This window comes from Chaetura pelagica, unplaced genomic scaffold (genome assembly GCF_000747805.2).
Source record: "Chaetura pelagica isolate M959 unplaced genomic scaffold, ChaPel_1.0 scaffold356, whole genome shotgun sequence".
Taxonomy (NCBI): domain Eukaryota; kingdom Metazoa; phylum Chordata; class Aves; order Apodiformes; family Apodidae; genus Chaetura; species Chaetura pelagica.
In genome coordinates, this window is record NW_009953964.1 from 5,256,063 (window position 1) to 5,270,216 (window position 14,154).

The following is a 14,154-nucleotide window of genomic DNA, read 5'->3' on the forward strand; positions in this document are numbered from 1 at the left end:
CTGAGAATTGTCTTGCCCCAGTTCTTATTGTGTTCTGCAGTTTTCTCAGTAATACTGCAACCTGGTCTACTCGTAGGGTTCCCTGCTTATGGCAGGGGGGTTGGAACTTGATGATCTTTAAGGTCCCTTCCAACCTTTATGATTCTATGATATTGTCAAACTACCAGGACTAACTGTGCTCCCTCCAGCAGGATTTCAAATTGTGAGAGTGTGAGGGACTGTCTTGAGGGGGAGCAACGTTTAGTTTGGCTTCCTTTCACAGTATATGGAACTCCTTGTCTGTGCTATACCCAGGACAGCCCCAGAGGCACATTGTTGGCCCCCCTCCTTTTCACCAGGATATGTACACAGGGCAGGACTTTGCCAAACAGATGCAAAGTGCAGGGCTTCTGGAAGCACCGTCTCCCAAGGCTGCTTCCCCGTCCTAGGAATAGCCCACGTAGTTGGCTGCTTCGTGGGCTGGGACTAATTATGTGTACATTTGGGGCTGCCTTTTTTTGAAGTGAGTTTGGAACCCGTGCCAGGGAAAATCTGGATGTGATTTGAAAGGTGCAGAGAAGTGAATTCTTTCCGAGGCAGTGGGGCGGGAGGAGTGGGGGCAGTCCTTCAGGGTAAAGCAAGAGGCACAGACAGTTTTCTACCCTTGAAATATCTGGCTTGGTTCATGGCTGTGATCTGCAGGGTGATGTGTTTCAGGTTCTCTGCCCCTCCAGCTTGCTGGAGATCCAGTACAGCCTCTGGTTCAAGAGGAGCCTCAACCATTTTGCTGGTTTTGGAACTTGATGATCTTTAAGGTCCCTTCCAACCTTTATGATTCTATGATATTGTCAAACTACCAGGACTAACTGTGCTCCCTCCAGCAGGATTTCAAATTGTGAGAGTGTGAGGGACTGTCTTGAGGGGGAGCAACGTTTAGTTTGGCTTCCTTTCACAGTATATGGAACTCCTTGTCTGTGCTATACCCAGGACAGCCCCAGAGGCACATTGTTGGCCCCCCTCCTTTTCACCAGGATATGTACACAGGGCAGGACTTTGCCAAACAGATGCAAAGTGCAGGGCTTCTGGAAGCACCGTCTCCCAAGGCTGCTTCCCCGTCCTAGGAATAGCCCACGTAGTTGGCTGCTTCGTGGGCTGGGACTAATTATGTGTACATTTGGGGCTGCCTTTTTTTGAAGTGAGTTTGGAACCCGTGCCAGGGAAAATCTGGATGTGATTTGAAAGGTGCAGAGAAGTGAATTCTTTCCGAGGCAGTGGGGCGGGAGGAGTGGGGGCAGTCCTTCAGGGTAAAGCAAGAGGCACAGACAGTTTTCTACCCTTGAAATATCTGGCTTGGTTCATGGCTGTGATCTGCAGGGTGATGTGTTTCAGGTTCTCTGCCCCTCCAGCTTGCTGGAGATCCAGTACAGCCTCTGGTTCAAGAGGAGCCTCAACCATTTTGCTGGTTGAAATGCCTCTGCCTCGTTCTTTTCGGCTCCTTACTCCCCAGAATAACTTCAGCTCTGCCTGGAGATTTCTCACAGGAGGGAATAATTTGCAGAGCCCTGTTTCCCTACCTGTTTGTTTGGAGAGATTAACCCCTCTTGTGGCCTCATACTGCTGGAGATCTGAATTCCTTATCAGCTGCTTCCCCAAGCTCTCCTGTGCTTTGCAGTGCTTGATGAATGGCAGAGGCAGTGGAGACAGGACATGTAGAAAGGCAACATCCACCCACTTTCACACTGAAGATCAGTGCAGAGAGACTTCATTTGCTTTGATTTTTAAGGAGCTGCATATATTTCAGCTCTCTCCCTTTCAGTCTGATTTCCTCTGACTGTAAAGGATGGGTTGTGGTCAGACTTCTCCAGTCCATGAGCTGGTGGAGCCTGATATCGTTGCCAGGTTGCAGTTAAAGAGCAGATGCTTGCAAAGCACCCAACTTCTGCTGGGAAAGGGAGGTCGCAAATGGATGGCAAGCAAGGCATGTGCAGTGCTTTGGTGTATCTGCAGTTACATCACTGTAAGGTATAATAATTATATTCACTGGAATGAGGTGTCGTAGCTTCTACTGAAGAAAGAACACTTTCTAAATTGTAACTTTTGCACAGATTGTCCTCAGAGCCGTTGTCCCCCTCAGAGGCACCACTTTTTCCCTGTAGGAATTACAGGTTTTCAAGATGCAGAAAAAGCAGGCAGCATGTCCTAGAATCTGGGTACTTCTTGTGCAGGGAGGCTTGCCAGGGCAGCCACTCTGTAGTGGTGCCTTATCTCTGTCTTCTTTTTCCAAAATCAACTTACTTGACACATTCCCAGGTGGTAAATGTTCAGTCTACTCGTAGCTTTGTTTGTGTGTATAAAGGAGAGTATATTTTTACAATACTTTCTTGTGCAGTGGTTTTCTTGTACTAGAAAAGAGGGAGACTTGTTGTTCTGATTGCTCATACATAACATTATGTATGTAAATAAGAAAATCTAATAATTTCTGAGTGCTTGAGTTGTGGCAAGAGGGAGAAGCTGGTGAAGTGGAGGCTGCAGCAGCACTGACCTGACCAGCTGATAATCAGTGAGATGTGCAGAATTGCCTTCCTTCACGTGTCTTCCCTCTGTATTCTTCACACTGATGCTGAGGCTGAGAGCAGGAGCACTGCTATGAGGCTGTCTGGAGTGAAGTGAGTCTCGCCAAAGGATGTTCTTAAACAACAAGTAGAGCTGGTAGCTATTTTTCTCATGTTGGAGCAAATTCTGGTGAGTTTGCAGGCATCCAGGAGTCAGGGATCTGAACTACATCAAGGCTGTCCTTGCTCTTGCTGGATACCATGAAGGCAGCTGAAATTGCTTCTCCATCTCTGTTGCTTTGTGTCTGTCACGCTGCAGATTTTTTGAGTGAACAGTCCAGCCAACTGGGAAACTTCACTGGGAAAAATCAGACCCCAGAGAGACCTTCCACTCTTTTCTGCTGGCATCTTTCCATGCAGATGTTTCTTCTCACTGTTCTGCATGTCTTGCCTCTTCCTGGAGCCAGGTCACACTGTGCCAAAGCTGTGCCAGTGACCATGTTCTTGTCTGCACAGTAGCTGTGTGTCAGGCTGCTCATTGCAAGAGGCCAGGACAGCAATTATCCAACAGTCTTCAACACAGACATAACTTCCCTCTTGCCTTGGCCCATCTGCCCCTTTCTTTGCCATGTGTTTCCTTTAGGATCTAGAGGAGCTAATCCTGATTCTTCTCCTCCCCTTCAACATGAAGAAGTATCTGCTGTGGACAGGAGGAGAAGTCCACCTGACAATTAGCAGGGCATCAGGCTGGGTACCAGAGTGAGTCGTTACAAGCTCCTGGATGCAGCCCAAAAAAGTGTAAAGCAGAGAACACTTAGAACAAGGTATGGGTGATGGGCACCATTGCCTTTGCTTTGTCTCCTGGAGCTACAGCAGTGAGGGTGCAGATATGAGATGAAGGAGGTCACACTTTTCTCTTGCATTATATGGTCTTTTGCCATGTGAAAAGCTCAGTGGGCAGCATTGTTATTTCCATTTCATAGATATGACCTAAAGAAAATGTGTCTAGGACAATGTTGTGCCTCATTGACCCATCTTTCCCTTCCAGGAGGGAAGCAGTTTCCTGCTGTCTTTTGCCTTTCAAGTCAAGGATTTATATATCTGCATTTGGAAGCACTGAAAGGTCTGAAATTATGTTAATTAGGCATTTTTGTTTAAAACTGGGGTTTTGTTAGAAAATTAATTTCTTTGTTGAAAAACTCTAGATCTAGAGTAAATCAAGAGAGGAGCTGGATTTCCTGTGGGTTCATATGCTCTGTGCCTGGGCTAATTTAAGAGCTCTTCAGTTGTGATGTATTTGTTCCCTCAAACTATATTCCTTTAATTATTATTCATTAGCATCTGTTTGTTAAACATTTAAATATTCCCACACCAAGAGTTTATTGTTTCAGACCTTTCTAATGTACCCGCCCATCAGAGAGTTCATTTTGGCAAATGTAAAACCAAACCAGCTATTTCTTACAATTGCCAACAAAACTATTGTGATCCATTCATCTTTTTAAAAATAATCATTCAGATATAAACCTATGCAGTAAATACACTGTGATTGCTGATGAGAAGGGAAAACTCTTGATCATTCACTTGTCTGATGGAAAATCATTCCCATAGGCAAGGAAAGGAGCTCTGACCTGGTTGTCGCTCCCAGTCTTTCCAGACAACTTCTATGTTCCCAGGCTATTCACCCTCAAAATCTAAAAGACAGATTGGATAGAGGGGTATTTTGTTTTTTCACTGTGTCATAAAGACTGCCAGACTTGGCTCTGGCAGGCTGCAGGAAGGAATGCATTTCAGAGCAGAGTGTTTCCCACCATGAATGTCTCAGCCCCTCGCTGTCAGCAGGACATAAGTGAGAAGCAATCCTTCTGGAATGAGCTGGCCTGACCCTTTGTATTTCACTGGAGGGCAAGTACAGAGCCAGTACTGAGTGTGATTGCTGTGTGCTCCCTTGGACAGTCCAGTTTTGAAGGCATTTTGCATTAACTGAGCCTGGCAGGACGTTTGGCTCCTCCATAAAGTTCTTGCTCCTTGCAAGCTGAAGTTGGGTTGGCTTAGTTCCTCTCTGCTTAAAAAATGCCTTGGCAGGCTGCACAATGCATCTGCCAGATCCTGGATAAGTCAGGGAGAAGTGAGGGGGTGACCCAGCCCTTTTAAAATTGTTTTAAAATTGTGATAAGTGTGTGGACCTTTTAACATGTCCTGTTCTGGAGTAGCTTGGCAGTATCCAGCCTCTGGCTCCAGCAATGCTGTGGCTCCTGCAAGGGCTGGGGGCTGCTGGGGCTGAAGCTTGTCATGGTGCACCAAAAGGTGTGTGGCTCTCCAGAGGTTGCACAGAGGGTCTGTTTGTATTTGGTTGTGAGGAGAATTTGGCTTCTGGATTGCCTCATGGTGACCTCTTGGATAAGTGAAGGGCTTATATGGACAGACACAAGTTGCTTTTCCTGGGCTTGGTGGTGGGATTGGAAACCCAAGTAGAGACAAAAAAGAGACAAGACTTCCCTGTGGTATGGGAGATGTCAGGAGGAGCTTGAGGGAACTTCATTACCATTCACTCTCCCAAAACACAAATTTTCAGGTGATTGTATTGCAAAGCAGTGTCAGTTCCTGGTGCTTTGGGAAGTGCTGGTCTGAAATCCTACCAGTACCAGTCCTGATCACCGAGTCCCTGCAGTATCTCTTTCACTGTCTGCTAATGGCTTTTGTCTCATTAAATGCCAGAGAAGCTTTTCTCTGTGAAAGCAGCTTGAAGCATTTAAGACTCATTAGACTTCAAAGGAAAGAGGCCTGTACCACAAGCCAGAGGGGGGAAACCGAGTGGCAGGAGGATCTCGCTAAGGGAGAACACAAATAAACCCCAGACAGGAAGGAAAATCCTATAGGTCTGACTCAGCACTGCAGCCCCGACACTGGGGCTTCCGGCACCAGCTGATACAGGAGTTGAACAGAGAGGAACCTCTGGCTTGGCTTCTGCCCACACTAGACACAGGTGCCCTGAGAGAGCCTGGACCCTCCAACACCAGTCCCACCTGCACTGGCAGTGACAGGGATGTCCACTCCTCTGGCCACTGCTGGCATTTGCCAGTGGGCTTATACACCCAGGAGTTGCCAGCAGACTGTGAGGTATCAGGCAGGTGCTTTGGTAGGGGCTGCTCCATCATCATCACCACACTGGTGAGAGAAGATGGGGTTGCAGTTTGCTGGTAAGTGTTGCATCTTCCCTCTCCCTGAACGTGCTTGCAACTTTAGATGTGCTTTATTCTGGCGAAGTATTTAATGTATGGGAGGGAACAGGCATCTTTTTTGTGTGTTGTTTTTTTAGGTACGGTGCTTTTTGGCAAGAAGAGGATGCACAGGTCCTGACAGAGTGATTCAAAAGAGTGTACCTGGGCATTGTCTTGACCTGCTCTTCTTTCTCTGTCCTGTTTCAGGCAAGATCCTGTTCCGCCGGAGTCACATCCGCGATGTTGCAGTGAAGCGCCTGATCCCTATTGATGAGTACTGCAAGGTGAGGGGAGGTTCCTGCATCCACCAAAGATGAAGCCCCCTTGATGAGTCCTGTTTGACAACTTACAGTGATGTTCCAGTGCTGGGAGAACAGGAAGTGTGGGCTATCCCCTGCTAGCAAGCCCTGTCTGTGAAAAAAACCCACCCACTGGTTCACTTCTCACTCCATGTGATTAATGCTGAGAGCTTGGAGGGCTGAGTTTGCAGGGTGGCCCAGCTCCACACCAGCTTGCACCCTGCTGCTGTGTCTTCCCTCTCTCTTCTCCTTTCTCAAGCTGCAAACCAGAACCAGCTTTCTAGTTGGGCTGGAAAGGAACTGGCTGCCTGGCTGGGACCTCTCTGGTAGGCGGTTTGGAGTGCAATGGTTGGGTGCAGAACTAGGCTTGAAGGACTCGGTTCCTCAGGGAGCCTTTCTTTTCCCATCTGTTGGGAGCAGACCTGCTGTTTTATGTAGAAGACAAACTTTCTTGGTGGCATGATCCCAAACTCCTATTACTGGTTATGTGAAACATTTGCACAGGGGTAAGGTGACTTGTACCTCCAGTCAACAGAGATACAGCTGAGATGATTTTCCCCATACTCTTGAAGAACAGAAGATTGTACTTAAGTATAAGGCAAATTACAATGTCATTTGTACAATGTCATTACAATGTCATAAACTCCATAAAAAGTTATTTTCACAGAAAGAATGTATGTCACATCTCATCATGTCAAAGAAGTGCAAAGTACTTGCAGGAGCCATGAAAAGTTTGGAGGTAGGACTGGTACCTCCAAAATCCAGTCTGAATGCTTTTGAAAACATATACAAAAGCTGCAAAACCCAAGGGAGAAGATGGGGAAATGGTGAAATATCCATAACATTCCTTAGAAAGTGCAGCAGTTACTTTGGCCTGGGACTTTGCATGATAGGAGAGGCTGGGTTTTGGAACTCAGCCAGACCCATGGAAGGGATGTTGTGGCTGGAATAACAAGTATCAGGATAAATGTGAATTAGTAAATACATCTTGACAGCTCTGCAGTGGGGCTGTGGGTGAACACTGCCAAGGGCCAGGATAGCAGATGACAGCAGAGAGATGGAGATGGAGCACAAGGTGTGCGTGGACCTGCCTGCTCCATACAGCATGGGGGAAGCTGATGGTGCAAGCAACCACTTGGCTCCAGCCAGGCATGATCAGCCCCTTGTCTTCTGAGTCACTAAATATGCCAGCTACATACAGACACACAGAACAAATTTAATTTTGGGGAAGAAAACGTCCCTAAGTGATAAGATGCTGCAGCTATCTCTTGCAGAATGATTCCACTAATGGCATAAAATATAATGAAACCATTTGACTTAACAACTGGAACATAATGGCTGATGTTATATGACCCACTTAGAGAGCTGCTCTCTCCTCCTCCAGTTAATGCCTTGCCAAGTAATAACATGCACACTGTGCCTGGCCTTCCAGTCACTGCTACTTACCCAGAAAGCTGCTGAGCTGAAGGTGGGTGTGGGGCTGAAGGCTGCAGAGAGATGGAATGAGCAAGGAGCCAGCAGGAGCCAGGGATGTCCCTCCTGGCCACTTTGTGCTGCAGATCACACCTGCGGGGTCCCAGCACATTCTTACTGCATGTTTATCATTGGAGGTGGACGTGGCACGTGTTTGGAGGGTTGTGGTGCAGAACAGAAATAGAAAATATCTCATCCAGCTTTGCCCTGCTGAGAACTGAGGGTTAGGTGAACATGTTGTAAACGAGTTCCTACAGAAAACTGTGTAAGAAAGTTTCTGCTTTCTTGCCATCTCCTACAAGAGAAGTAGGGTGCCTTCATTTGCTGGGAGAGCCCTGGAAAGAAGGTGGGTGACATTTGGGGTGGAAGTAGGCGAGGGGAGCAAGGGAGGGAACCACTGCTTTCACAAAGTGCTCTTGCTTAAGGGCTCTGTTCCAGGTCAGCAATTTAAAATAAGCAGCAAAAGAATCAGAGCAACTGGTAAGAGCAACCAGGTGCCTCCAAAGGACCATGAGAATGACAAGGAGGGGGAGCAGAACCCTAACATTTCTTCCCATTTATCCAGTTTACTCTCTCTGTGTTCTACATCTGTTGGTCTTTCCACTGGTGTGAGAATTGCCTTCCTCCTGTCTAAAGGATTTTGAGAAAGTGTAAGTTGAGAGGTTGATGAAGGAGTTACAGAGCTGTGATGCTCTACCCCAATGAGACTGGGTGTGCCACTGAGGAAATTGCTGGAAAATGGATTTCAGTGCTCTAAATCTTGTCTGTCTTTGGTAAATGACCTTCCTCTCAGGCTTGCAGGCAGCAGGGCAAGTAAGGAGACTTGCTGTGGCTCCAGCACCTGGGCTGAAGCCATGTTCTGAAGACCCTCCCCAGTTCACTCCTTTGAGAGGCAAACTCAGAGGTGGGACAGATATCCCAGTATTTGTGCTGCTCTTTTTTATTTGGTGGCAGTAGCTGCTGTAGACCATAGTCAGCTAGACTGCAGGGTGGCCTGTTTGACTGGGCCACTGTTGTGCCAGCTGAGTCAGCTCTAGGTGGGCTTCCTTCAAGATGTCCTGAGAAATGAGCCTTTCACCCTTCCAGCACAGGGTATTTTCTGCCATCCACCCCTGCTATTGGAGGACATGGAGCCTTCTCCAGGCCATGAAGTTAGACTTGATTTTGGCATGGCTGAAATTACGTAGATCATGGGTTGGCTGGAGCTGGGGAGTGGTACCCACATGGGAATGGCATCCATGCAAAACTTGGTCTTTGAATACCCCTTCCCTGGTCCCAAAAGCCATGGAGTGAGTAGTTTTCTCTCTTCTGTCTCTCACATGATCTTGATTGCAGCTGGCCCCTGGTTAGTGGTCTGACTGCTGTGCTGGCAGTGAATGTGTGCTGAATGGCTGGAAGGGCTTTTGGGGGCCAGCAATTAGGTCAGTATGGAGCCACATCTGATCTGTGTGGTAACCCTGGGGCTCTGCAGATGTAGCTTTGTCTCCAATACAGAAATGAGTGAAGGTTTGCTTTGCCCACACTGTTGTCACGAGACTGCTGTGACAGCAAATGGAGGGGAGAGGGAATTATATAGAAAATTGGTTAAACATCTGCTTCAGGCTGGGCTACAGCACTGCTCTCTGGTTTCAAATCATCCCTTTTTCAATTGCATGGCTTTTTTTTTTTTTTTAACTTTTTGCAGTTGCCATCATCTGTGACCCTGTTCCCTCCCAGGAGCAGAGAGCTGGGCAGGCCTCCCTGCCAGGCAATGCCCATCCCCCCTGCCCAGCCCTCACTGCAGCCCACGTTGGAAAGGACCTACAAGAGCTGTGGCCCAAGGCAAATATTGAGGTTCCAGACTCTGCCCCAGCTCCCACAGACACACATGTGCCTTTTTGCACCAGGCTTCCTCGAAGGGAGAGAAGGAAAGCAGAGGCAGCTCCTTGCTCCTGCCATTTGACAGCATGTGTGGCAGCCTTCCAGCCCTTGCCCTAACGAGCTTGTGTCTGTGCTTTTGTCTCTCTGTTGCTTCTCTCCCTGCCTCCTTGTGAACTGCCATTGCCCAGCAGAGCATTTTTTGGGATGTGCTCCTTAGGGCTGGTGGCACTGAGAGTCTGCCACGTTTAAACTGCCCAGCCTTTCCTGAGGATGGTGGCTCCATGCCCACAGCATGGCTGGGAAACTGAATCCTGCCGTGGTCAGGAGGCTGGATGCTGGGATGGATGTTCCCATGGCCCCTCCCTTGCAAGGGCACATCTCTCCAAAAGGCTGGAGCTGGGCTAAGGAGGGCCTGGGCATTCTCTGCTTATTCTCCTTGACTCTTCAATTGCAGCTGGGGTGTTGTGGTGGGTGTCACTGGGCACTGCTGGGTCTTGCCCCACTCTGGTGTGTTTGCAGTATCCCTCCCCAGCCTGGCTCTGTGCTTCTGTGTGCTGGGAAGCACGAGTGCTGAGCTCTGTGCCCTGACCCAGTCCCCTGTGCTTTGAAGGCTTGTCCTCACTCAGCTCCTTGCTCAGTCTTGATGCTTCCCATCAGAAGTGTCTCTGTTTCATTTGCAGGCTCTGATCCAGCTGCCTCCATACATCTCCCAGTGTGAAGAGGTTCTCCAGTTCTTTGAGACACGACCTGATGACTTGTCGCCCCCCAAGGAGTAAGTTGCTTGCATGGCTACTGCCACTGGGATGGTGATGAAACACAAACTGCCTTGAACTTGCTGGTATCCAGAAGAGAACCATGTCCATCAACTCTTCTTCCCCACAAGTCAAGATCTGGGATTTGGAGGTTTTTTGGGAGAGGAAACAGGGGCGTTGCAGCTTGAAGTGGACACTTCTGCCCACTCAACTGACTCCTGGCATAACCTTCTCCAGTGGGGAAGTGGGAACAATTCTCTGGGACCCCATGAAGTGTTGGTCTCCTCCCAAGCCACTTTCTGTTCACAAACACTGTTTTCAGAAACATGGTCAGTCTGAAAAGCCTCATTTCACATGGTCCCTAATGACTTCTGCCTTTTTTGCAAGTCTCTTTCCCTTAGCCATGTCCATGAGCCCCATCCATAACAATGCTCCGGAGCCTTTCCATGCAAAACAAGGAACATTTGCAAGGAATCTCGCGTGCCTTACGCAACTCTGTGTGGTTATAAGTCTTGTGACTATGAGCTACTTTGGCCAGGAGCCACCCATCTCTTACTAATCACAAGCAGCATAAATCTGAACAGCCGCCTCCATCTCCTGCTATGCTGCTCTCTCTGTTCCTGCTGCATGTGACACGACGTGCGGCTCTACCGAAGGTTGAGCAACGGAGGAGCCTTGATTAATTGTGAGAGGAAGGGCAGTAAATTGAGTTGACATAGTTCTCTATTGGAAGGGTGTGGAGGTAGATAAAGGGATTTTGGTTTTCTTCTCAGAGCAGCAACACTGAACCTTTCAGGGGTCCAGCTTAGTATTAGGCTTCTGTGGACTATATATATGCTCTCTGGGTTTTTGATTTTTTTCATTCCCTCTCTGAAAAAAAAATTCCTGCTTTCCTCCTTTGGCTTCTGTCTCTATTTGCTTGGCCTGTCATAAATCCTGCTGCAGCTCATGGTCGCTTGATGAGATTGGTCTGAGGGCCCCAGAGCCCATTAACTAATTGCTTGCTGTCTGCTGGTGCTCTCATCCATCCTGCTCTGCTATTTCTCACCACTTAACCTGCCACCCCACCAGTCATCCCTCAGGAAAGGTGGCAGCTCAAGGGCAAGCAAGAGGCACAAGGACAAGACAAGCTAACAGGGATGCAGGATGGGGGTTTATCACAGGGGTTAATGGTCCCTGGGGCTGTTTTGGGATGTGGGGGGGCTTCCTGTGCATGACTCTTGGAGGCCTATGTGGGAGGGTGGTGAGCAGCATTGCAAAGGGAGTTTCTTATTGAACCCTCTGCTAGCTGAGGCACCATCACACGTGGTGGGTTGAAAGGTAGCTTCACTCTTACACCTGGTTTCCTCAACTTTGTGTTGTTTTGTGGACTGAGACAGAAATCGGGGGCTGGGAGGGGGTTCTGTCCAGTATGAGGCTTCAATCGGATGTGGAGACCTTTGGGTACTGAGTATCAGCCCCACAGATCTGTTGTGTTTGAAGCTGTGGCTCCTGGCCATCCAGCCAAGCAGCCATCAGTGCCATGTGTCTTGTTGTCTCTGTGGTTTGGGTCCAGCAGACAAGCAGAGCAGAGGTGCTTGAGTCCAATCCAAAGCATGTGCTTGTGTTGTGGGGTCCATCCTTAGGTACATCCCACAATGTCCCGTGGGACTGCTGAGCAGCTCCTGGCTGCAAAACTGCACACCCTGCATAATTGCCATGTGTTTGTGTCTGGCCCCTGCAGTGCTGGATGGGTGAGTGGGTGATGTACCACTCAGTCCAGCAGGGGGTCATGCTCCATCCCACTGCTGCTCCTCTCCAGGGAGCAGAGGTGACCTTGCAGCCCACAGAAGAACCTAACAGGTGACTCTTGTCCATTTGCCTCCAGCAGCAAAATGCTACAGCATCTCAAGGACGTCCCTGTTGTGTTTCCCATCCCAGCCTAAATGCCAGAAGGGTATTTACTAGCTACAATTCAAAATGCTAATGAATACAAGTCCTTGACTCTCTCTCCTCCGGAGGGATCGGTGGGAGCCCTTTCCCGAGCCCCGAGTGCTGGCAGCTCTCCAGCTTATCCATAAGGAGATGAGACCTGTGATAGAGGGCTGGGCTGGATCGGCAGCGCTGGCGTGCCTGGGGTCTGGCTGATGGCATCGCTCCTCCAGCAGGGAAATACTTTTCTCTGGGAATTTGAAAGGGAGCCAGGCCATGAACGGAGTGAAAAAATAGAAAAGGCAGCTTTTCATGCCGGGTGGCTGAAAGGTGGGAATGAGGGAGGGGAAAAAGGACTGGTCAGCATGCTGGGTGCCAAGCCAAGCAGCTGCTCTCATGGCACCCTGGCCAGGACCCTTCTTGCTCCCTGTCCCTGGGCTTGGCTTCCCCAGCTGACACCTCAGGTCACAGCAAGCCCACAGGAGTGGTGGCTGGTGGCAGTGAAGGGGACGTGGCTTTGGGTGCGGGTTCGATGCACCATCTGCTTGAGTTGTTTCTAGGGCATGGGTAAAGGGTCCCATCTAACCCACATCAGCCCAAGATGTGAAACCACTTTCATGGGCCACAGTTGGCTGCAGTCTGTGGAGCTCTGACTTTAACTGCAAAGATCTGGCAGTGTTTGGGAATGGAAAGAAGAGGTTGGACAGGCTGTGTCTTCAGGCCCCTGTGGTGTCTGCTTTCCCCAGCATTGGAGCTCCTCCTGGGCTGAGCCAGAGCTTTCCTTTTGCTTTCCTGCAGCGCAGCACTCTTCAGGGCTCTTCTGCCGGTGTTGGCAACACCAACAGAAGCAGGTTGCTGCTGGCTACCAGGCCTGCACCCTGAGTTCCTCACCCCTTTCCCATCTCTCATGTGCTCTACGAGCCCCAGCCGTGCAGAAGTGCAAAGGGAGATCACATGGATGAGGACTGAGCGGAGTTGGAAAGAGTCAAATGCTGTCTTCGATCATCTTTTTTCCCCTATCGCTTCCAGTTGGGCAATAGATCACAGCTGAGAGCAGACATGAGTCTCCAGCAGTCAAGGAATGGAAGAGGGAGGTGAAGTCCTTCCTCCATCCCCACTGTACATACCTGCCAACTTTCCAGCGTCCTCCAGGCCAGAGGGACCACTTCAAACAGGAGAGTTGATTGAGGTTGTGGTGTTTCTGCTGGCAGTGACTATCAGTGGCTTTTTTTCATGACATGGATCCCTGTTCAGCAAACTCTGGATTGGGATAACTCAACTGCTTCCACCTCAAAGAGCTGCCTGGTGGTAGGTAGGTCAGAGTGGGGCTGTAATTTGGAGGGTTGGTTACATTTGGGAAGAGGTGACTCCATAGATGGGAGTGGGAGCAGTCAGGGAAAGGGAGGGAGAAAAGAAAATAAGTGTTTATGAAAAGAGAAATCCTCTGTAAAGTTAACAGTCTGTGAGGATGTGGGATTTTTCTCCGTTGTGTTGGATAGAAGCCCTATGAAAACCATAGTTTCAAAGGAGAGAAGTCATCAAATTCCTGCTCCCTGCGTATCTCAGCAGGTTTGACCATGAGCAGGATACTCGGCTGTCGAGGTGGGAAGTTGCTGTGTTGACCCCCCCCTTGCCCCCCATCCACTCTTTTCCAATTCAAAGCTATTTTTAGCCACAGCAGTGAGTTTCTGGAATAAGGCAGGGGAAGTCTGCACAGCTGGGCACAAAGCCACTGCTGAGTCAAGGCATTCAGCTGCTCACCCTCCTCACCAGCTGCACGTCGGCTCTGCCACGCGCGGGACCCCAGGTAACTCTGCACTGAAGGAACATCCTGAGTGGTTATTTAATACTTGTCTCCACCCTACAAGCAGGGCATGGTGGGGAGGGAGTTGTCACTGTGCTGCTTCCCAGGGGCTGCTGAGCTGCTTCCTCTGTACAGCAGGTACCCTGGCCCTGAGAAGCCTCTTTCATGTGATGCATCTCTCACTGTTTTCTTTTTGGTAGCTGAGCATCCCACTGTATATAAGAGACATAAAGTTGCTGGTTTGAACCTTTTAGCTAATTAACCCTTTCTTTTTTTTTCTTTTTTTTCTTTTTTTTTTTTTTTTCC

The 14,154-nt window shown here is 49.0% G+C and overlaps 1 protein-coding gene across 1 annotated transcript in view; it reads left to right on the top strand.

Moving 5' to 3' along the window:
• The window catches only part of SH3PXD2B (SH3 and PX domains 2B), a 79,833-nt gene that overhangs the window by 39,999 nt on the left and 25,680 nt on the right, over window positions 1–14,154 (top strand). Inside the window, exons 4-5 of the mRNA XM_010002074.1 lie at window positions 5,957–6,033; window positions 10,062–10,153. Of these exons, the coding sequence (XP_010000376.1) occupies window positions 5,957–6,033; window positions 10,062–10,153 (169 nt within the window). The remainder of the gene's footprint in view (window positions 1–5,956; window positions 6,034–10,061; window positions 10,154–14,154) is intronic.